The sequence below is a fragment of the Scleropages formosus genome, chromosome 2, assembly GCF_900964775.1.
Source record: "Scleropages formosus chromosome 2, fSclFor1.1, whole genome shotgun sequence".
In the NCBI taxonomy this organism is placed as follows: Eukaryota; Metazoa; Chordata; class Actinopteri; order Osteoglossiformes; family Osteoglossidae; genus Scleropages; species Scleropages formosus.
Window position 1 is genome coordinate 42,325,054 of NC_041807.1, and position 21,145 is coordinate 42,346,198.

A 21,145-nucleotide genomic window follows, 5' to 3' on the forward strand; every position below is an offset into this window, starting at 1 on the left:
TTCCTTGTCAGCTTGTGCTTTTTTTTCAGTCAGTGCAGTCACCGATTCACCCACCACAGCCAGATCAGAGTGTATAATACAGCAGTGTGTGTTACACGAGCAGCTGCACATGGGCTTTATGGGGCACTTCGGCTATCAGGGAGCAGCGATTCTGGAAGAGGTGGCTTTCGACACAGGCAGGCAGGGAGGCCGGTCCACCGCATCGGACATCAATCATTAGAATGCCTGCCTGTGAACTGGAAATCATTAGTTTGCCAACTTGGAAGTTTCTAGTTCCAGTCCTGAGGAGAGAGGCGAACAGTTCCTCATTTCAGCAGCTGGCAGACTGTACAGGTCTCTGTGTCTAAACGTACATTTATACAGTAAGTACGTACGAGAGCAGCAAATGTCTTTCGGTATCAGTGCTCACTATGGAAACCACTGAAAGTAAGCGCTTTGCATACAAACGAATACCAACATTTAATTGTATTCTCGAAAAACCAACATTCAGGCTGATTTCACTCAGATTTTTTCCATGCTGTATTGCGTTACAGCTCGGAACCATAGTGAATTTAACTGAGAATTTTTGCTACCCGGTGATTAACTCAGAACACTCACACACACACACACACATTTTCAGAACCGCTTGTCCCTTACGGGGTCACGGGGAACCGGAGCCTACCCGGCAACACAGGGCGTAAGGCCGGAGGGGGAAGGGGACACACCCAGGACGGGACGCCAGTCCATCACAAGGCACCCCAAGCGGGACTCGAACCCCAGACCTACCGGAGAGCAGGACTGCGGTCCAACCCACTGCGCCACTGCACCCCCTCTCAGAACACTGTATAATGTCAATTTGAGAAAATCCAGGCCTTTTTCTAAATTAATTGAGTATTTTTTTTATAGGCTCTGGTGGTGTCTCTCAGAAACCGTCAACTGGAAAGGAACAAGTCCCAAACTCCTGGTTGCTCAGCTGCCATGTTAATATTTTAAGATTATCTGACATTAGCCAGCGATGCCGTCATGGAGAGCCGCTTACGTGCCGCACTCTGGATTTAGTTTTCTCCCTTTTGCCTGCTGGTTCGGATGTAATATCAGTTACAAGGAGAGGCACGGGAGGGAGACCTCCACAGGAGATGCAGACCCCAGCGGTTAAGGATACGTGTTAGAAAGCCGAGGGATCAGGAGGGACCCTGCTGCTGGTCAGAGAATATCAGATGCACTAGTAGTAGAATCATGTCCAGCCGTTATTATGAGGTACAGACACAGACTAGGTTGAGGAGATGAAGGTTGCTGGTTCTCGTCCCACTCCTCACTCCTGCAGCGGAATCTTTGAGTCTGATCCGTTTTTGTAAAAATGTCTCGCTGAACTAATGGACCCGGTTACCGGAACTCCCTTTGGACGGATGCATCTCTTAATAAATTATAACAAAAAAAAAATACAAAAACAGGGAGGGTACAATTCACCTGCCATGGCCATGCTGCATGCATGCGTCGATTGTGGATGCTGTAAAAAGAATACTTTTTTTCATTACTGGAAATTTGTCAGATGAGTTGTTTGAGCTGCCCCTCCATTCAAGTTTGCATGGTACAGTTTAGAATTTTTTAGGAAAATAACTTTTTTCTCAATACAACTCGTGGACGTTTGACTCCGAAGTGAAGCCGGATGTCAACAGCGGCCCCTAGTGGCCGTGCGTGGCAGCGCAGCCCTCCGGTGACGCCCGCGAGCTGGACGCAGGACGCCGCACGAGCCGCGTCATCCGGCGCCCGAAGCGCCACGAGCAGCAGCGCGAGCAGCGGCGGCCGCGAGAAGGACGGTGGGTCGGAGACGGAAGGCGGACAAAAGACGGTAAATGTGAGTAAATGAGAGCAAATAGTCGCGAGCGAGGGACTGGGGCGGTGAGCCGCGCAGAATAAAGGCGAATTTTGGGCGACTTGTAGCGCAGCGACGCGGCGGAAGAGGAGTTTCAGTTTGACCGTGTTTTCGGTTCTTTGTGTGCGGGACGGACGGCTCAGTCTTCAGTGGAAACTAACTAAGTAAGTCGGAGTCTTTTACCGGTAAAGTGCAGTCAAAGTGGCCGAGCTTTCGGAGCAGAGCCCCCGGCGCAGCACGTTTTAATTTCACTTCGTTAACACTTGGGAGTGTTTACTTTCTCACCCCGTCAGCGCGCGCACGCGCGCGCACACACACACGAGTCTCGAGACGAGTTTTTAGCCCCGTTGTTACTATACTAGCGCTGTGCTGCTCGATAAATAAAAGAAGAGCAGCGACATGATTCAGAGTAAAAGTAAAGTACAGCACAGAGTAGTCTGCCTGGTACGGTTACGGTACCGTCACTCACAGAGTGTGTAGTTCACGCCGGGAGCGGTAACTAACTGGCCCTAAATGGGATCACACGGGATACTGTGGCGAGTACACGCACGCACGCACATCATCATGCGCGCGCGCGGTAGACGCGGGGCCGGCGTTAATGATTAACGCGACCTGTCCGCTCGCATCATCGGCTCGCCGAGGCGCGCAAAGACTGAGTGAGGAGTGCGGCGCGCGGCGCCTCGCGATCCAATGAGCCAACATTGTCAATTGATCGACCCCCGCGTCGCGTGGGTGTGGCGCGCGCCGCCGCCGCCGGGATCGCGCTGCTCGCGCCGCTGCGTGTTGCACCAGTGTGCGGTTGTGACAGCTCTGCCGTTGGTCACACATTTCTACAGCTTCCCCTGTGCGTGTCGCAAAAGCTGTGGGGAGATGAAGAGATGACACAAGTAGGTGGAGAAGTGGAGCCCTGGAAGGTGCCAGAAACACACCTGAGTCTGAGAACAGCGCGTAGGGGCAGGAGGACACAGAAGTACACCTGGGAAGGTGTGTGTGTGTGTGTGTGTGTGTGTGTGTGTGTTTCCACGCACCTGTGCGTTTCCACCTGTGCTGTTACACCGTGACTCCTCTCCCGCGTTTCAGTGGCACCGGCGTGGTTGAGGCGTCACCTGCGCTGAAGAATTCCGTGTCACATGTGCTCTGCCCCAACCACATTCTTCTTACACTCACAATACGCATATATAATAATAATAATAATAATAATACACCTGACAAGGTGCTTGAAATGTGCGTTGGGGAAGTTGGCACCTTGCCTTGTTTTTAAGCGTATTCTCAGCAGCTCTTTGTTCAGCTGGCCTGAAGCCTAAAAATTTAGGTGTTTCCATAGAAGACGACCTGTGCGTTTTGTTCTTTGACATCTGCAAAAATGACTCGATGGCATCTGAAGGCTTTTTACGCTCGAGAGCCCTGAGTGAATTTGACAGGGGAGCAGATGTCCTGTCTGCAGGAGAGCCTCGCTGTCAATCGGTGGGCCAGGCCGAGGTGGCTAAATATTTCACCGTTTATGTGTAGATTTAAATGTACTCCCTTATCTGTGTAATTTTTTTTCCTTCACACTTCTATTATGTCTTCCATCCGATTATAATTAGGGGTATTCAGTCTATGGAAAAGGTTTTAAAGCTGTGTTACGTTTCACTGTGAAGGTTCCCGAGGGTTGTAGCTGATACTGATGGGAAGAAGTCTTGTCGAGACCTCAGGCTGTTTGACACAATGCATATTTTTGACAAAATAACAAGCTTGTCACTACCATATAGTTGTTAAACCTGTGCACAGTGAAAAGATTGTACACGTATGCATTAAATATTTATAAATATCAAGCTTTTTAGTCAGCTGTGGCGAAAGTAATGTATTCTAAGTACTTGGCTAAATGAGAATTTATGATGATTGATTGATAAATGATTTTCTCTGAGATGTACTTCGCTTTGGAGAAAAGCATCTGCTAAATGAATACATGTAAACAAAATTTGCTTGTTCATATTACACGCTTAATTTCCGTTTGTGATCCAGAACAATGCAAACGGCTGAGTCTGGATGTGTTCGCTCATTGCCAGTGTCGTCTCTCCGTCCTTTCCCGTGCTCTCTTTGTTTCCGGATGTGAAATAGGTTGCGGAATATTTTACCTTTTGCTCCACCCTCAGTTGTGCACCAGCTGCCCAAACAAGCAGTTTGGCTCTAACAGGCCTTTCATCAAGGGCTTGTTTGTTTCGTTCCTTAACAGATGCGTGTAGCTTCATGGAATTACATTTAAACGTTTTCAGTTCACACGTCTATACAGATTGATACTGATCAGTACAGTATCAGTGTGTGATGGGAGATAGTCTATTACTCAGTGAAGTCCTAAGGTCTGCTGCAGAGCCATCGTGCAAGACATTTACTTTTATGCATTTGGCAGACACTTTTCTTCAGCGCTACGAACCACTTAGTCTACACAAAAGTGAATCCCACGACAGAGGGCTTAGTTCTCTATATGCAGTTGTGGAAGCACATTTTGTTCGCGTGATACCACTGTTGTTGTTACCAGTGCTGTGGAGTCAATTCAGTTAATTTTTATAGAGCTCTTCTCACGCAGTGACACAGAGCGCTTTAACACAGGCATAAGGCAAGAACAACATACATCAGATAAAGAAACAAACAAGACAGCTGACTACTGACTGTCGTAATATAATACTTTTATAGAGCTATAAATATGCCTACTGGCCACGGAGGAAAGGAACAAAAACTTCCAACCGAAAATCGAGGGAGAAAAAAACCTCTGGGTGTCCAAGCGCCAGTGACTGCCCACCCCTCCTGGGTATTCTAGATTAAATAAGACTTCTAAGCCAGTTTACAAGTAATGATGATATTGTTGCTAAATGGTATCTTGAATCCCCAGCTCAGCGTGGTACGTTTCATCCATCGTGGCAGTCGGTCATCATCTTCAGTCGGCATGGGATTCGTCTGTGACCACTGGCAGGCTTCCTCAAGTCTTATATACAATGCTCAACAAGAAGAAATAGTTAGTAATTTGTAACTTTAACGAGTCAATTTAATATGCATTGGTATAAAGGTGGTTAAAAACAAACACAGCCAGGTGGAATTACATTTCAAGGTGGAATGCCTGAGTAAACATGTTAAGTCTTTAGTCTGGATTTGGAGACAAAGACGGACGGGGCATTTCTGACAGTAACCGGTAGACTATTCCACAGTTTAGGTGCTCTATAACTAAAGGTGCGACCTCCTCCTGAGGTCTTATTGATCACAGAAGGGAAGAGTCAAAGCTTGAGTTGGAAGCAATTATTGGCGTACTGGAGTCGGAGTCAAAGGTTTTGTGTACCGACTCCACAGCCCTGGTTGTTACTTCATATTCCAGTGCATATCTGTAACAGCCACATGTGGATAGGAAACTCGCTGGTGAGAGTGGGTGGGCGATTGGATTGAAACAGATGAGACCCTTTGACACCCTTCTTGAATGCAGAGACTTAGCAGTTTTGAGTGACGGTAAATTCATTGTCCCTGGGGCTGAGACTGACCACTGGCAGCCTTTTGATCTTGAACCCCTTGAGTGGGTCGGGCAGGCGGCCGGAGGGGGGAGCGTAGCGTTCTTACTGGGGTGTAGGGAGTGGACGGATCCTTTAGGGATCCTTTGTGGTTGCGGTCCTTTGACAGCTACAGGAAGCCGATGGAGAGAGACAAGCAGGGGAGACACATGGGAGCACTTTGGGCGGCCAAACACAACTCAGGACTGCAGTCCATTGAGTAATAAAAGATCGGTCCACTGAGTAAGCGCGGTGAATCTGTGCAGAGTCCGGTGGGTGTATACTGAAAAGCTCACCCACACCCCACATTTTCCAGTTGTTGGTGGATTTAGCCAGACTGGAAAATTTTACATTTCACAGGCCATTTAGGGTGTGTGTTTGAGACTCCCGAGGAAGTCATACAGAAAGAACATTTTTGTGTATTCTGTCTGGAAGTTACAAAATGTTTAGAAAAAGAAATCATTGTTGAAAGAGTACTGCTATGACATGTCTATAAATTTCCAGGGCTCTTCCCTGTATTATAACTCGCCATTATTATACGCATAATTCTTATGATTTATATTCACATTTTCTCAAGCGATGTACAGCTCAGAAAGCGATAGAACAATTCATTACACCAGCAGACGGAGAGATCTGCATGCAGACGTGATTACTGAGTACGGTCAGTTTGTCTCATAGCGCTGTGTAAACCTGTGTATATTACACGTGTTACAGGAATAGTGGCATGTGGAGGTGTTCTTTCTGAACAAATGCTGTACGTGTGTGTGGAGCACATTGGAGATCAGAGGAGAAGTGAGTGTGAAGGAGATGTTTTGAAACCTGCCTTGGGTGTTGAAATTCAGCAGTTCTGAGTGACAGATGGAGGTCATTGGGGCTTTTGATTTTAGACCTCGTATGTGTGGGACCACCAGGCGACCAGAGGTGGACGAGCATAGCAGTCTGCCTGGAGCGTAGCGAGCGATCAGGTCTTGTAGGTAATTGGGAGCTGAACACATCACATGGTGCTCTTGTTACTCAGTCATCTTGAAATGTCATTCTTACAGTTTGTGTCATTCATAACCATCCGACGACATCAGCGTTGTATAAACGGAAAGGTTTTGTCTTCGTTTGTCTTTCCCACAGCTGGTGGTGGTTCAGTCACTTCAGAAGTGCTATTTCGGCCTTTACGGGGAAAGCTTACAGCTCTCTTTGTCATGGTTGCTTTGTGGTCAGCACTATGTTTAACAGCTGATGATGTCAACCCGGAAATTTCGAGTTCTTCACCCGAGTTACTTCAGTAAAACTTTCCTGCTCTCTAAACAGTAGTAATACTGTAAGCTCTGGAAGTTGCCATTGGTGTGAGCAGCTGAGCAGCATCGGTGTATTGAAGTCCTACCCTTTGCACTTCGTGGGATTTATTTTTTTTATTTTTTTCATGCACTGTCTAAATTTAGGGATAATTGGACACCCTCGGTCTAGCATTACCAACCACAAATCATGAGTTAGGGCCATGCAGTGGCGGCGGCCGCCTGCCAGAATAGCTGCACTTTGTTTCCACCATAGGCTGCCTGTCCTTTCTCCACCCTCTGGGCCAGCTGAGCAAAGTTGTCACGGAGACGGCTCACCCACACGCTTCTATAACTTCACTGTAAATTACACTTTTAAATATTCTTTGGCGAAAGTTAAAATTATATGGGACACAATACTGGAAGATTGTTTTGCCGTCAAGCAAGAGTTGCCCTAGAATTGCACTATATTCACACTTTTGAACCTCTCTTTTAACAATGAGTACATAGAGTATAGTGCTGAAATTGTCATTCAGTGATGTGTACCTGAGCTTGTCATACAGAAAATATAAATATTATAAGAATATAGAAAAGATTTTGTCAGGCGCTCTGCCACGCTCCTGTGTCAAGTGTGTGTGGCCTTGTAGATCTCATGTAATTATAGTGAACCTTCTGTTGACTCCTGTCAGTCACTGAGTCTCGTCGTCAGTTTTCTCACCTAAATCACAGCAGAGGGCTCCTCCTCCTCCTTTAAGGACTTGGTTCTCATAATGGACTAATTCTTGTCCGTTGAGTTTTATGTTCTTGCTGTGTTTGCATGGCTTTCCCCCAGGAGCTCCAGTTTCATCCCATAGTCCAAAGATGTCTTTTAGCTGAACCGATGACTGCGTTTCCCTCAGCGTGTCCCTGTGTGTGTATGAATGAATGAGTTGTGTGTGCGATTGCCCCACCCACTGATTGACTGATGTCTCATCCAGGGAGTAGCCTGCCTCCTACTGTTTCCTTTCAGGACAGGGACCACACCACTATGTCCCTGCATTGGACCAGCGATTACAGATAATGGGTGATGAATGTTTTTTTTTTTTGTATTAGTGGTCTTTATGTGTACAGCGTGGTATAAACATACTACTTTCCCATCTTAAGTGTTTAGAATATTGCTAGAATGTTGTCTGCTGTAGTCTCTATTAGCATGTTTAAACAAGTTACAACTTCTGTGCTGCTCTTCTGTGTTGCGTTTTTTTCCTTCTTGTAGTGTTGAAGGATCTGTAAGCTTCCTTTTGTGACGTAGTCGCCTTTGGGGAAATGTGTCATGTACACACAAAGTGCCAGCCTGCCGTGCGGCCTGCAGTCAGACAGTGTTCCCTGTGTTCAGCTCCTCAAGGGTGTGGCGTGAAGGTCATTACCGCTGGGGACTTGTTGGCCAAATAAGGGATTTTTTTGCCTTGACTCTCCACTGTTGCATATTTGCCATGTGTCAGTAAGTACTGACAACGAGTGTGTTTTGCTGCCTGTAGGCTGCTATTCATCACTGCCCAGTGTCTCTTCTTGTTTTTTTTTTTTTTTTAATTAAACTTTACCCTGTTCGTTTAAAAACTCTCAAGTACTTTATATTCCTCCAGTCAGAAGCTTTCACAAAGGGTGATAATTTTTGTTGGGTGTTGCTTTTAAACAAAGCGGCTTAGTTTGTGAAATTTATATATTTTAATGTTTACTGGAGTAATTTGGGGTAAATAGCCTTGCTTAGGGACATTACAGCAGCTGCATGCAGCTCTGGTGTCACAAGTCTGTGTCCTTAACCAGTATGTTATTGACAGAATGTGCTCTTAAATACAGTGGTACCGCAACTGATAGTGTGGTGGTTACAGTTGCTGCCTTTGGACCCGGCAGTTTCAGGTTCAAATCACACCTCCAGCTGTAGTACCCTTGAGCAAGGTACTTACACTGAATTCTTCTAGTAAAAAAAAAGATTACCCGGCTGTATAAATTGGTAAATGGATGAGATGAGAAGCGGATTGGACGAGGGGTTCCGGGAAGAGCAGAGGAGGAGGGCTGTGTGTCTGTGTGAACTACAGTTGGTGCAGTAGGATGTATATTCCCCCACAAGCCGAGCTACGTTAGCATTAGAAAAACTACATGAAAGGACTTCAGTGTTTCAGTCTAATTCTTATTTATTTGCTTATTTCAAGTGGTCTTTTTTCTGCTGCTGTTCTAAAGGGTGCCACACAAAATTTTGTTGTCTTACATTGCATATGTTGACAATAAAGTATCTCATTTTAGAATTGTAAGTAGCGGTTTTGGAGAAATTTGAAGTTCAAGAAATTTTGAGTAAATGCATCACTTAAATGGATAAATGTAAATTCTCAGGCACTTCAGATTTACTCTTGTTATGGTTTTGTTCATACCCGAGAGTGTCTTTTGATTTGTTCTTGTGTGTGTCGCAGGTAACCATGGCGATGACAGGACAGACTTCCTGCTCCTCAATGAGTAACCACACAAAGGAGCGTGTGACCATGGCCAAGATGACCCTAGAGAACTTCTACAGCAATCTGATCGCTCAGCACGAGGAACGGGAGATGAGGTGGGGTCTTGTGCGTGCGTCTGTGTTAATGTGTGTTTGTGTGCGAGTTGACCTGTTGCTGTGTTAGCTCATGCCTCTGTATGTCTAAAGGTCATTGAGAGATGTCAGTATTGGTCAGGTTGCTCATGGGATGTAATTGTACTCCCCAACGTGGAATTTCCCCTTGAATTTGAATGAGGGGGATGATTTCCCAAGTTAGACTTTCGCTCGAGACTCGGGGGTCACAAACTGCTGCCATTCAATAGTGCCTGAGTTCCCTGCTGTGCCTCCCTCATCTGGACAGGGTCACATCCCTTATTCAAATTCAAAGGGAAATTCCATTCCATTGTTCTTCGCATGGAGCTGCAGCCTGTGCATTTTTCTTCAAAATCAAGATGTTTAGATCTGCCGGCCTGTCTGTCCATTGCCCTTGATGGACTGAACCTTTACCATGGTCCTGTGTATCTCTTTGTATTTATCTGTCTACCTGTGTGTCTTGATGGACTTCTGAATAACTGTGTACACTCCTGGTTTATGCTTGCTAACATGGCTAGATTTTTAGATTGACAGTAAGTTTGGGAATATAAAGCATTGATGCTGGACCAAATGAAAGCAGAACTCTCACAGGAAGCACAGTTGATGAGACAGGTTATGGTTATGATACTGTGGACAGATTACAAGAAATCTAGATTCTCTCAAAAAGATGGCGATAATGGGAAGAAGAGGAGGGTGACCAGCAACCGCAAGGGTGGCCTCAATCACGGCAACAATGGATGCGCTTTGTTCAACACTAAGGACACTGGTGGATGACAGAATATTCTAGACGCTCAAATGTGGTCAGCGAGAGCCAACTCGATGCCACTTAATGAACTTGTGAAAGAACGAGAAGAGGCTGTTTGATGGGTGTGTCTTGCACTCATTTGGTCATTGCTGTGTAGCAGTGTACGCATACTTCCTTAGCCTCAGTGCTCTTTTAGTGCTGGGTTCCAGGAGCTGTAGAAGCCGCTCTCAGTGCCCTGTTTCCAGCCTTTGGTTCTCGCCTGGCAGCACTCAGCAAAACTGCCTTTCTGCTGCTTCTGCAGATCCCCTGCTGCAGCCTCTATTTCACTTTTATTGTGTTAGCTGGTTCTCTGGGGGAGGGGCAAATGCCAGCGTGGGGCGGCACCAGTCCTGCTCGGCCTGTGGAGGAAGCAGCGCTTGAGAACACTAACTGCTAACCTGACCTCTCGTGGTTCTATTGCATGCCCAGGTTCCTCTTTTTGCCAGTGAAACAAACACATTTACATGCTGGTTTAGTCACTTTTGGGATATGACCGCACAAGTCAAAAATACCCATCGGCACATGTCATCTTCCCGCTCAGGCTCTGCTTCACACTGTCAATTTTAATGTACCCAGCAGACAAGAATGTTCATATTTCATCTTTTTCTCAGTTTCTTATTAATAATAATATTATTATTATTATTATTACTATTTTTGCACATTATTTTTAGCACAGCTTCTTCCTTAAAGGTACAATGGCAGAACTCATCCTGGGATTGTTTTCTGCAGCCTGTTTCACTGTATGTGGAACTTCTAGACGCTCTCTTTGAATGGCCCGCATTGATGGGCCGATTCTTTTACCATGGTCTTGAACTAAAGGAGCCAGCCCACCTTGGAGCTGTAGGTCCGTTGACAGATCCCTGTTTTCATCAAACCAGCAGTGGTGTTGTGGCGGAGCCGCAAAAATGCTCTGAAATGCCCTACTGGGCTGTGTTGTGCAGTCTTGCAAATGCCGCTCACAAATCACAGTGCCTTTCGACTGGTCCATGGTGGGGCTAGCCTCAGTTGGCTAACGAGGTGACGCTGTAATGGCTCTGCTTTGTGGTGTCAGTGTGGGAGGGTGAGCCTGGGCTCCGTGTGAGACTCACCCCCCTCCGTCTCCCCACAGGCAGCAGAAGCTGGAGAAGGTTATGGATCAGGAAGGCCTGGCTGATGAAGAGGTAAGTGGACACTCGCACTCTGTCAGCCTCTCGCTCTCTCTCTCACACACACACACACACACACACACACACACACACACAGTTACAATCACTCCTTCTGCTTGTTCCTGTACTCGTCATAGAAACGCATTCGGAGATCCCAACACGCCCGCAAGGAGACCGAGTTCCTGCGGCTAAAGCGGACCCGCCTTGGCCTGGATGACTTTGAGTCCCTGAAGGTCATCGGGAGGGGGGCTTTTGGAGAGGTACGCCTACATCTGTGGGGTCACACTTCTCGTGTTTGTATTTGTTTTATTCTTTCTTTCATGTAACCATATCCATGCACAAGTGAAGGTTCAGAATCCCAGTCACTTCTCTCTGTGAACATGGGCTTCTTTCACTCCTTCGTGCTCCTGATGGACACTCCCTGTAGGACAGGTTTTGTGGGGGTCTTTGCAGGATCCTCTCAAAGAGACTTCTCTGATGTTCATTGTTTCCATGTGTCCTCATCCAGGTACGTCTGGTGCAGAAGAAGGACACAGGACACGTGTACGCCATGAAGATCCTGCGCAAAGCCGACATGCTGGAAAAGGAGCAGGTGAGCAGCAGTTAGAATTGCTAAAGCAGAAAAGGGTATTTTAAACGATATGTGTTAGCCTATAGCTGGAGGCATAAACTAGCATAGCATACATATATATGTGTATGCTATGCTAGCGGGCAGCATGGTGGCACAGCGAGTAGCGCTGCTGTCTCACAGCGCCTGGGTGGTGCGAGAGAACGTGGGTTCAATCCCTGCTCAGTCTGTGTGCAGTTTACATGTTCTCCCCGTGTCTGCGTGGGTTTACTTTGGGTGCTCCGGTTTCCTCCCACAGTCCAAAGACATGCTGTTCAGGTTCCCCCATAGTGTGTGTGTGACACAGAGAGAGTGTATGTCTTCCACTGATGTATGGATGAGTGACCCATTGTAAGTAGTGTGTATACCAGTGTAAATCACTGCGGTGAATAAGGTGTGTGGGCTAGTAATACTACATAGTATCCATTGTAAGTCGCTTTGGAGAAAAGTGTCTGCTAAGCAAATAAGTGTAAATGTATATTTTTTTTCCACAAAGTAATTTAAGACCTCAAGACCCTTAAACAGAATAGAATACTGCAGAACATGCTGCCATTTTCTTGTGGTCTTGAAGGGGAACCTTGTCTCTGGACCCCCCCCCCCCCCCTTTTTTTTTTTTTTTTTTTTAACTCTGGTTATGCAAATGAGCAGATGTCCCAGGAGACCAGACATGTCTGCTGTTCATATCTTGCCCCCAAACTTTGACGCACAAGACTCGGGCTGTTAGACCATCCATATTTAAAACGGAATAACTATCAGCAGCTCTATCCGTAGCCCCCCCCTACTGCCCGTAGTAACAGTATTACAAATAAGCAGTGTGACCTGTTGACTGATGGTGATGCTGTGGTGTTCATAAGGTGGGCCACATCCGTGCCGAAAGGGACATCCTGGTGGAAGCTGACAGCCTGTGGGTGGTCAAGATGTTCTACAGCTTTCAGGACAAGATGAACCTGTACCTCATCATGGAGTTCCTGCCTGGAGGTGAGAAGCAGCCCCATTCAGGTGGAGATCGTCACCAATTCCAGACCCGGGTGGTTTGAACTCGTGTTTTGGTCGCTAGCATTGTATGCAAATAAGTTTGTGGCTTCCTTGGAAAGATGTGCCGGAGAGACTGTGAGCCTTCCTGGTGGTGATAACGGCAGAGTGCAGGTCATGTTTGCGTGGTCTTTTTTCACTGCGGCTCTTACCCACAACGGTGCTGTGTTTGTCTAAGGAACATACGAGTTCAGCATAAGGCAGAAACAAAACACTTGCTGGTGTGCAGATTTATTTGACTACGATGATAAAGCTGTGCTCATTAGTCAGTTGTGCTGGAAACATCACTTTATGCTGATTGGTGTGATTAAAGTAATTTCAGGGAGGTGATGTCAAAATATGGTTGGAAGTAGGACACGTCAAAGTGCAGTAACCAACTCCTTCCAAAACTGCCAGCCAAAAAATTAGAAGGTGGTGCAAAACCTGCCAAAAGCAGTTTTTTTAAATATAAACAAAGATAAACAGTGGGAAGAGAGTGAAAGAATGTGCAGCTTGTGACACTTTGTTCATTTCCTTCAAAGTGCTTTATAACATATATTTGTGTTGTCATCTCGGAGCCTTTCTTTCACAATCTCTACTTTGACACCAGAGCACTTTTTTACACTCTTATGTCTTTGAGCAGCCATGTTACACTTAAACACAGGAGATCAACATTGAACACAGAGTACAAATGATGTGTGGTGCCACTTGCTGTTCCCCACCTCCTCTTTCAAGAAGTTCATGTTACATAAACTGCGTTCCTCCCTTTATTCATCAGATTACATCCAAATTATGCAGCAAACTGTGGCAGACAGCCCTTGATTAGACACCCAAGCTTCATGGTATTTGCAAGCAGGTTAAACTGGGTTAAGTTTTGTTCAATTTAATTCTGAGTGAACTATGACCCCGTTGCCAAGGTGTGGTGCCTCATGGGTAGAATTTCTTTTGTTGTCGCACGAGTGGTTTCTAGGTGTATCACTGCACTGCCCTGGGGTGAGCAGCTTTGCATGTGTCCCTGAGCAAGTTTTCCATTCAGGAAGGGTCTCGAACCCATCTCTGTGAGAGCCACTTCTCTCCTGATCTCCTGACAACTCAACTCCATGAATGAATCCAACACCATCTGCTATTATTATCTGTGTATTTACTATTTGAAAGTCACTTCTGTAGGAGCTACTGGAGTGATGTGAACAAGCACCATGGTGGTATGAAATACACAAGCGGTGTGTCCGTAGTCCTGTGTGTGTGTGTGTGTGTGTGTGTGTGTGTGTGTGTGTGTGTCTAAAGCTCTTCCTCTGCTGCTGATACAGTTTTGCCTACTCCGAGTTGTGCAAGTGTTTAAAAAAAAAAAAGTAAATTTGGCACCATGACTCAATAAGTGTATCACAGGATTAAAGGTGAGTTGTAGTGAAACTGAAAGCGGTTTCCCAGCCCATGCACACACACTTCAGGTTGTCTTCATATGTGGTCAGTACCCCTGGATGGCTGACCTGGTGTCTCCTGTGGCTGCACCACCCCCTCCCCCAGGTGACATGATGACCCTGCTGATGAAGAAGGACACCCTCTCCGAAGAGGCTACCCAGTTCTACATCGCTGAGACGGTGCTGGCCATTGACTCCATCCACCAGCTGGGCTTCATCCACAGGGACATCAAGCCTGATAACCTGTTGCTGGACTCTAGGGTGAGAAAAAGAGAGAGACACATATGCACGTACAGAGCATGCAAGCCTTCAGTGGAAACATGTCTGTCAGGTTCCTCCATGTATGTCGTGAGCAGAGCTGCTGTTGTGTGTGAAAAGGGGAACTTTGGGGTGTGTCGGAGTCACGGCTGGTCTGCACCCCTCTGCAGGGCCTCAAGGCATTGGCACTGGTGACTGAGCCCACACCACAGGGTGTGGAGCATGAACCTAGTGCTTCCGTTCTCGTGTCATCTTCCTCAGGAAGTGGTCGAAACGACTCCCTCAGGGTGTGAGGACGTTGAGAGTTACATAAACAACACCTCCATCTTCAGAGTGTATCATCTGTGTATCATCTGTACTTTTCACATGCCTTTACAGAGCTCCGCGATTGGTGAGCGCTACAGCTAAAGGTGCACACGAGTGGCACGGCGCTCAGCGCAGGGTCCCGTCCATCCACAAGCACTCTGCGTTTGGAACCATGCAGCACTGTTGTTTTTATATCCGTCAGCGTGTTGCATTTTGTTTGCTAGAGTAAGCTGTCGCAACATAGCATACGAGCATTTCATGGCGAAATGGAAGAAACTAAATAGTTAATGTGGCGCAGAAGGAATAAATTTTTCCCCACAACTGATGGGGAAGGTGCTTGAATAAAACTCCACGAAATGGTGCGCTGGCTGCATAAAAACATTTAGCCCTGCGATACACTGCTTTTGGTGACTCCTTAGGCTAGGGGGTAGTTTGGGGATCCCATCTGCTTCAGTGGCCAGTTTCTGACCCCTCTGGGCTCAGTGAAGAACCACAGCTTTTTTTAAAGACAACACGATCTCTCATTGGCTCATTGGCGACAATGTGTCCCACGCAGGGTCATGTGAAACTCTCCGACTTTGGCCTGTGCACGGGGTTGAAGAAGGCCCATCGGACCGAGTTCTATAGAAACCTGAACCACAGTCTGCCCAGCGATTTCAGTGAGTAGCACCTGACTCAGAGCAGTTGCCTGATACATCTGAGGGCTTCTTTTGTTTTTTAAAACACAGTGAATGCTCTAAGGAGGACTGTATGCTGGGCACCCTGCTTCTTGCTTTGCTTTCACTTCCCCATGTGTTTTGTTGCCCCCACACAGCGTTCCAGAACATGAACTCAAAAAGGAAGGCGGAGACATGGAAGAGGAACAGGCGCCAGCTGGTAGGGAGGCCATGGTGACACTGCAAACTGAACAACACTGTGTAGTGTTGGCTTGTCATTGTAACAGCAGGTGCACAAGTAGCTTCCTGGAGCTTTTAAAAACATTTAAGGTCCCAGTGAATGTGTGGTTGAGTGAACGTGCATTGACATTGGCTTATATCTATTGGGATTTAAATTTTGAACTTCCGGCTCTTTGCACTGTGTCGCTGTGGTTTGTTTGTGAGCTCTGATGTGAAGGAGTGCGTTCAGCCCATGAAGTGGGGAAAGGGAATGTGTATCGGATTTGCTCCAGCTCTTGCTCACTTTGCACTTGCTGTTCTTTAAATGCATGGACTCATGAGCTCTCCCCCTGCCCAGGCCTTCTCCACGGTGGGCACGCCAGACTACATCGCGCCCGAAGTGTTCATGCAGAACGGCTACAACAAACTGTGTGACTGGTGGAGTCTCGGGGTCATCATGTATGAGATGCTGATCGGTGAGACTGCTGATTTTATCTACTGTGCATTGGAGGGAGCCGTATCGGTGCGCATTTTCTACAGCCGTCACGCACGTTTCCGTCGCTCGCTGCGCTCTTTGTTCAGCGGATTGGGGCTGTCGGAAAGAAAAGTCCTCGCCCTCAAAGTATGCTGTTTCTGTCCCGTTTCTCCGCAGGGTACCCACCGTTCTGCTCCGAGACGCCCCAGGAGACCTACAGGAAGGTCATGAACTGGAGGGAGACGCTGGTGTTCCCCCCCGAGGTGCCCATCTCGGAGAAGGCCAAGGACCTCATCCTCAGGTTTGACTGGGCTCTTTTTCCAAGGGCTGGAGACCCCCAGCTGGGCTCAGTGGGTGGGACACCGAGTTCTCAGAGGGCAGTTTGTGCCATGGAGTGTTAAGACCTCCTGCATTATCTTGGTAAAGGACTGTGAACATGCACGAGTCTTTTGACAGACAAACTGTTACCACATCCTTACAACAACACGACTCCTATCTTCAAGAAGGAGAATAAATCGTTATTTTGTACTACAGTAATTTCACTGCTCGTCAGTTGGGAAGACCCCGTGGCGTGGAAACCTGCTGAAAATCTGTCCTTTCAGGTTCTGCTGTGAAAGTGAGCACCGAATCGGTGCCTTGGGGGTGGAGGAGATTAAGAGCAACCCCTTCTTTGAGGGTGTGGATTATGACCACATCAGGTACTGCACCTATACAAAATGTTTCACTTCTTTTGCATTTAGCTGATGCTTTTCTCCAAAGCAATTTAGAATGTTAATGTCACACTTATTATATGCTTACAATCTGGTACCCATTTGTACAGCTGGGTAAGTACCTTGCTCAAGAGTACTACAGCCAGAAGTGGGGATCGAACCTGCGACCTTTGGATCTAAAGGCAGTGACTCTAACCACTACACTACCAGCTGTGCTTTTAAGATGAGAGTTGCAAGTCGGGTTGCACCTGACAAATTGTGCGTATTTTCTTAGAAGTGTCACTGTCATCTGTTGTCGCTCTTTCTATCGACTGGATTCGGTGCTCTTTTGCTGTCCGATGTGTTATGGCGTTATTGAAGAACACAGCTATAGCCACCATGCTTTACCTGCCGCTCACCTGGTGTTGTGTGTTGTGTCACACAGGGAGAGACCAGCCGCCATTCCCATTGAGATCAAGAGCATCGATGACACGTCCAACTTCGACGAATTTCCCGATTCGGACATCTTGCAGCCCACAGGTGAGAGGAGCGGAATGCCAGTTGTCGGATTTCCCCAGTCTCTCTGTGTCCGAGCTTGCTCTCTTTCTCACAGACTTGCAGCGTAAAGAGCCTCTCCATCTCTGTCCTCGACTGTCCACAGCTGCGCCTGTGTCCAACCACTCAGAGACAGACCTGAAGAACAAGGACTGGGTCTTCATCAACTACACCTACAAGCGCTTTGAGGGCCTCACATCCAGGGGAGCTATCCCATCCTATATGAAGACGGGGAAGCGATAGACACATGACCCGGCGCCCTCAGGCCCCGACCTTCACCCCATCCCCCGTCCACATCGATTTTAAGGGCTCGGACACCTCGCTGTCCCCTCCCACCAGCAGAGCGTGAACTAGACGCTCCCTTACACCCACTGCCCAGTGGGGCTTCATTTAGAGTCTTCCTTTCTCTGTACTGTTACTTCACCAAAGAGCCAGTGGGTGCTGTGGCGTAGCATTCCAAAGCCCCACCCCTTCACCAGCAGCTGAACTTCTGCCTCTCCAGTTCATGGCTAGTGAGCGACGCCCCCTGCAGGCAGGCAGCCACCAGCTGCACGCTGGGACAGACCTTCTTTTCCACACTTAAGGGCTACTCCTTTGCTTTTCGCCTCCTCCTTGTGGTTGGGGAGCTGAAATGGTGCTTCTGTGGTCTTGGCTTCTTTGGCTTTGGTGCTCGTGCTCCTCGGGTTTTGTGTGGGCATTCGCATGCCAGTGTCCCCGTTCCCAAGGTGTGAGGTGTGTACGTAGTCTTTGAATGCACACCCCAGCACCAAACGCCAGGCCCACCACATTTCAGGAGTTCCAGGAGGCTTCACAGAACTGATGGCTGTTGTTCCTCTGATTATCACAGTAATAACAAGTCGGTAACTCTGGTCTCGAGGGGCTTGTTCGGAGCACGGCTTCGAACCCTGTGTGACCTGGGATGTAGAACGTACAAGTGTGTTCCCTTTCTCATCTTCAGAAGTAGTTTTAGAACACTTGCGTGCGAGACGCTGTGTCATCGTTCTCACTCTTTCCCCAAAATGTAGCACTGCTGCCATTGAAGGCTCCGCACCCGAGACTAGAGGCGAGCACAGTCACTTCTGCTTGAGGTTTGTGGACAGGGAGGTTTACTGAAGCTAGACGCTGGGTTTGCATGTCTAAAGTCACTGTTTGCTGGGGACCAAGAGATGTCTCTACCTTCCTTACCTCTAAATGTTTCCATGTCTCTAGTCAGGTGTTTATTGTGATGAACATTGAGACAGTAGAGCTGAGCATTGTGTTTCCATCACCAACCCGTTTTGATTCAGAGAAGAAGGCAGTCAGGCGTGGATATTCCAGTTGAGTTCACTTCGAACTGGTCCTGTCGATACCTGGTTTGTGTTCACCTCACTGTCTGGGGGGGCTGCGTTACGGCACCATTCCACCATAGAGTAGTAAAGGCCACCCTACCCTCTAGCTCTCGGTGGTAGTGTGACATTCTTCTTGTGTGTCGCACTACGCCAGCAATTCCATGCGACATACTTAATGCGTGACAAGTTGCCTGGCGAGTGTGTGTATGTATGTGTGTGTGTGTGTTCTGGCAGAGGTGCCCTGGGATCGCTCAGAGCTTTGCGGTGGTCGTGTGTGTTTAGAACAGGGTTGCATTTGCAGCGTGAGAGTGAGACTTTGAGATTGTTTTTAAATCCGTGTGTCATGGTCTCAGTGTTTGCTGAGAGTTGTTTTTGATCTTTTGTAAATATCTGATTTTATTTTTCACGGTGAAGCTTCTTAAAAATATTTTGATTGTATTCTTGCTTTGGATGGTGGAGCTGGCTCACTTGCAGCACCTTGTCTCAGGCGACTTCAGAGCTCGGGATGTCGGCGCTGTTCCGTACATCTGACGCCTGAGGCTGGTGCGAGTGGTGGGCAGAATGACATTCCGTGTTTTTGTTGCTGGCATCTTTGTGTTGAGGGCACAACAGATAACCTCTCTGTGTGCATCACTGCTCCATTTACTCCCGTTCTTGTTTGGGGCTGCTGGTAGAGCACAGCACCTTCCCGTGTGGCGTAGGGAAAACCGCTGGAAGCACGCTTTACAGTTCAGAGCCCTTCCAGCTGGACTCCCTGTGGTGTGTCCTGTATATTCACCACGTGTTCCTGGTACGCTAGTCACGTCCCTCCCAGGGGCCCTTTGGTTTCACACGAGCACTTTGAAAAGCATTATATCTGTAGTGGAACCAGTTTCTCCTCCCTGTTTATGAGCTGCAGGGAGTGGGTTTGCCATCCTGTCCCACTTAGAGCAGAATGACTTGGGCTAATGGTTTCGTACGTACATCTGCCTTAATTAGGTATATGTTGTGTGCATGTGCTTTATTTAATTCTTTGTCCTCGAAGGCTCAGAGACCACGATTTTATCTGTTCACCAGGCAGTGTTAGGAGAACGCTTATTTCTGTGAAAGGAGCATTAAATGCTGGATGGACTCTTTACTCTCAAAGCATTCTATTAAAACACCCATGTATATAAAATACCTGTGTGCGTTGTCCTATCATTTTTCCTGCTGCCCCCCACAGTGCTCTATGGTGTGTGTGTGTTTGTTCCTTTAATGTGTACTGTTTACAGCAGCTCCATTTACAGGGCCACAACTAACAGTCTCCTTATTGTCTGACAGGCAAGTTATGGGTTTTCAAAGAAACTTTTTTTAAACTTTCTGGTTGCTTTCCTCCCTCATATACCTACATTTTTTTTTTTTTTGCACACCTTAATTCAACTCTCTGCCAGTGTTTACAGCGCACACCTATTGTTCCCACTATGATGAACGTCAATCAGCATTAGAAATTTTTTCAAAATGACTGCAAATACATTGTCTCCATGAAGTATGATGAAATGAAATTAATCTTTAGTGCATAAACAAACATGCACATACGTAGTAGAATAAAAGTGCAGTACACGAGAGGTAAGGTGGGTTGTGCGTGTGGTGGCCTTATTACGGTTTAACCAGCTGATGGCAGCAGCGAGAGCAGTCCATGGCTCGTATGGCCAGGGTCTCTAATGATCTTGCTGTCCACACCGCTCTCTGCAGAGCTTTGCAGTTGAGGGCGGTGATGCAGCCAGTCAGGATGCAGAATGATTTGAGGACGTGGGGGCTCATACCAAACTTTCTCAGCTGTCTGAGGAAGAGGCACTGCTGAGCTTTCTTCACTATTGCCTCAGTGGGAGTGGACCATGTGAGGTCCTCAGTGATATGGACACAGAGAAACTTGAAGCTGTTGACCCACTCCACTGGCATCCTGTTGATGGTGATGGGAGTGTGCCCCCTGTCCTGTCTCCTGAAGTCCACTATAAGCTCCTTGGTCTTTTTGATGTTGAGCAAGAGGTTGCTTTTCTGACACCAGTGAGTCAGAGTGCGCACCTCTTCTCTGTAGGGCATCCTATCGTCGTCGGTGATCAGACGTAGCACCATTGTCATCTACAAATCTGACAATACTGGAGCTGTGGGGGACCATGTAGTCATGGGTGTATAAAGATTTCTAAAAATTATTTTTTGCCTATTTTTACACAACCGCTAACCTATTAAAAAATGTGGGACATCTAAGCTTTCATTGTGACTTAGCTGCAAAAGTTAGAGCTCTGCTCTGAGCTCCTACAGGTCTAGGACCTGCTGCCTTGACTATGAATGAGCACAAGGCTGTAATGCCCCCCTACTGACCGCTAGGTGGCAGTACACAGTCCTGTCTTCTGACTATTGCACAGGTGGTTCTTGATTTATGAGGTTACATTCTGCAAAAATATAAGTTGAAAATACTTCTGTGTGATGCGGATCGCTGACACTGCCCAGCATTAC

General features: G+C 47.2%; 1 protein-coding gene across 5 annotated transcripts; it reads left to right on the top strand.

Moving 5' to 3' along the window:
- Positions 1-1,712: 1,712 nt before the first annotated feature.
- On the top strand, positions 1,713-19,851 carry stk38a (serine/threonine kinase 38a). 5 transcript variants are annotated; one of them, XM_018746824.2, is made up of 15 exons: positions 1,713-1,834; positions 2,689-2,836; positions 9,071-9,207; positions 11,115-11,166; positions 11,289-11,411; positions 11,660-11,743; positions 12,613-12,736; positions 14,294-14,448; positions 15,308-15,410; positions 15,566-15,627; positions 15,985-16,102; positions 16,279-16,402; positions 16,704-16,799; positions 17,236-17,330; positions 17,404-19,851. In XM_018746824.2, exons 3-15 carry the CDS (start codon positions 9,077-9,079, stop codon positions 17,586-17,588), a joined length of 1,452 nt encoding a protein of 483 aa, XP_018602340.1. In that variant the 5' UTR covers positions 1,713-1,834; positions 2,689-2,836; positions 9,071-9,076; the 3' UTR covers positions 17,589-19,851. The 5 variants fall into 5 exon arrangements, with proteins under 5 accessions (XP_018602340.1, XP_029101890.1, XP_018602341.1 ...); XM_029246057.1 differs by having other exon boundaries at positions 1,713-1,828; XM_018746825.2 differs by lacking the exon at positions 2,689-2,836.
- The last annotated feature ends 1,294 nt before the right edge of the window (positions 19,852-21,145 follow it).

Bases quoted from the DNA above. Each gene is read 5' to 3' on its own strand.
- stk38a (XM_018746824.2), top strand. From the start codon at position 9,077: ATGGCGATGACAGGACAGACTTCCTGCTCCTCAATGAGTAACCACACA. The intron at 14,449-15,307 runs GTGAGAAAAAGA...TGTCCCACGCAG, and splicing joins ACCTGTTGCTGGACTCTAGG to GGTCATGTGAAACTCTCCGA. The intron at 16,103-16,278 runs GTGAGACTGCTG...GTTTCTCCGCAG, and splicing joins CATGTATGAGATGCTGATCG to GGTACCCACCGTTCTGCTCC.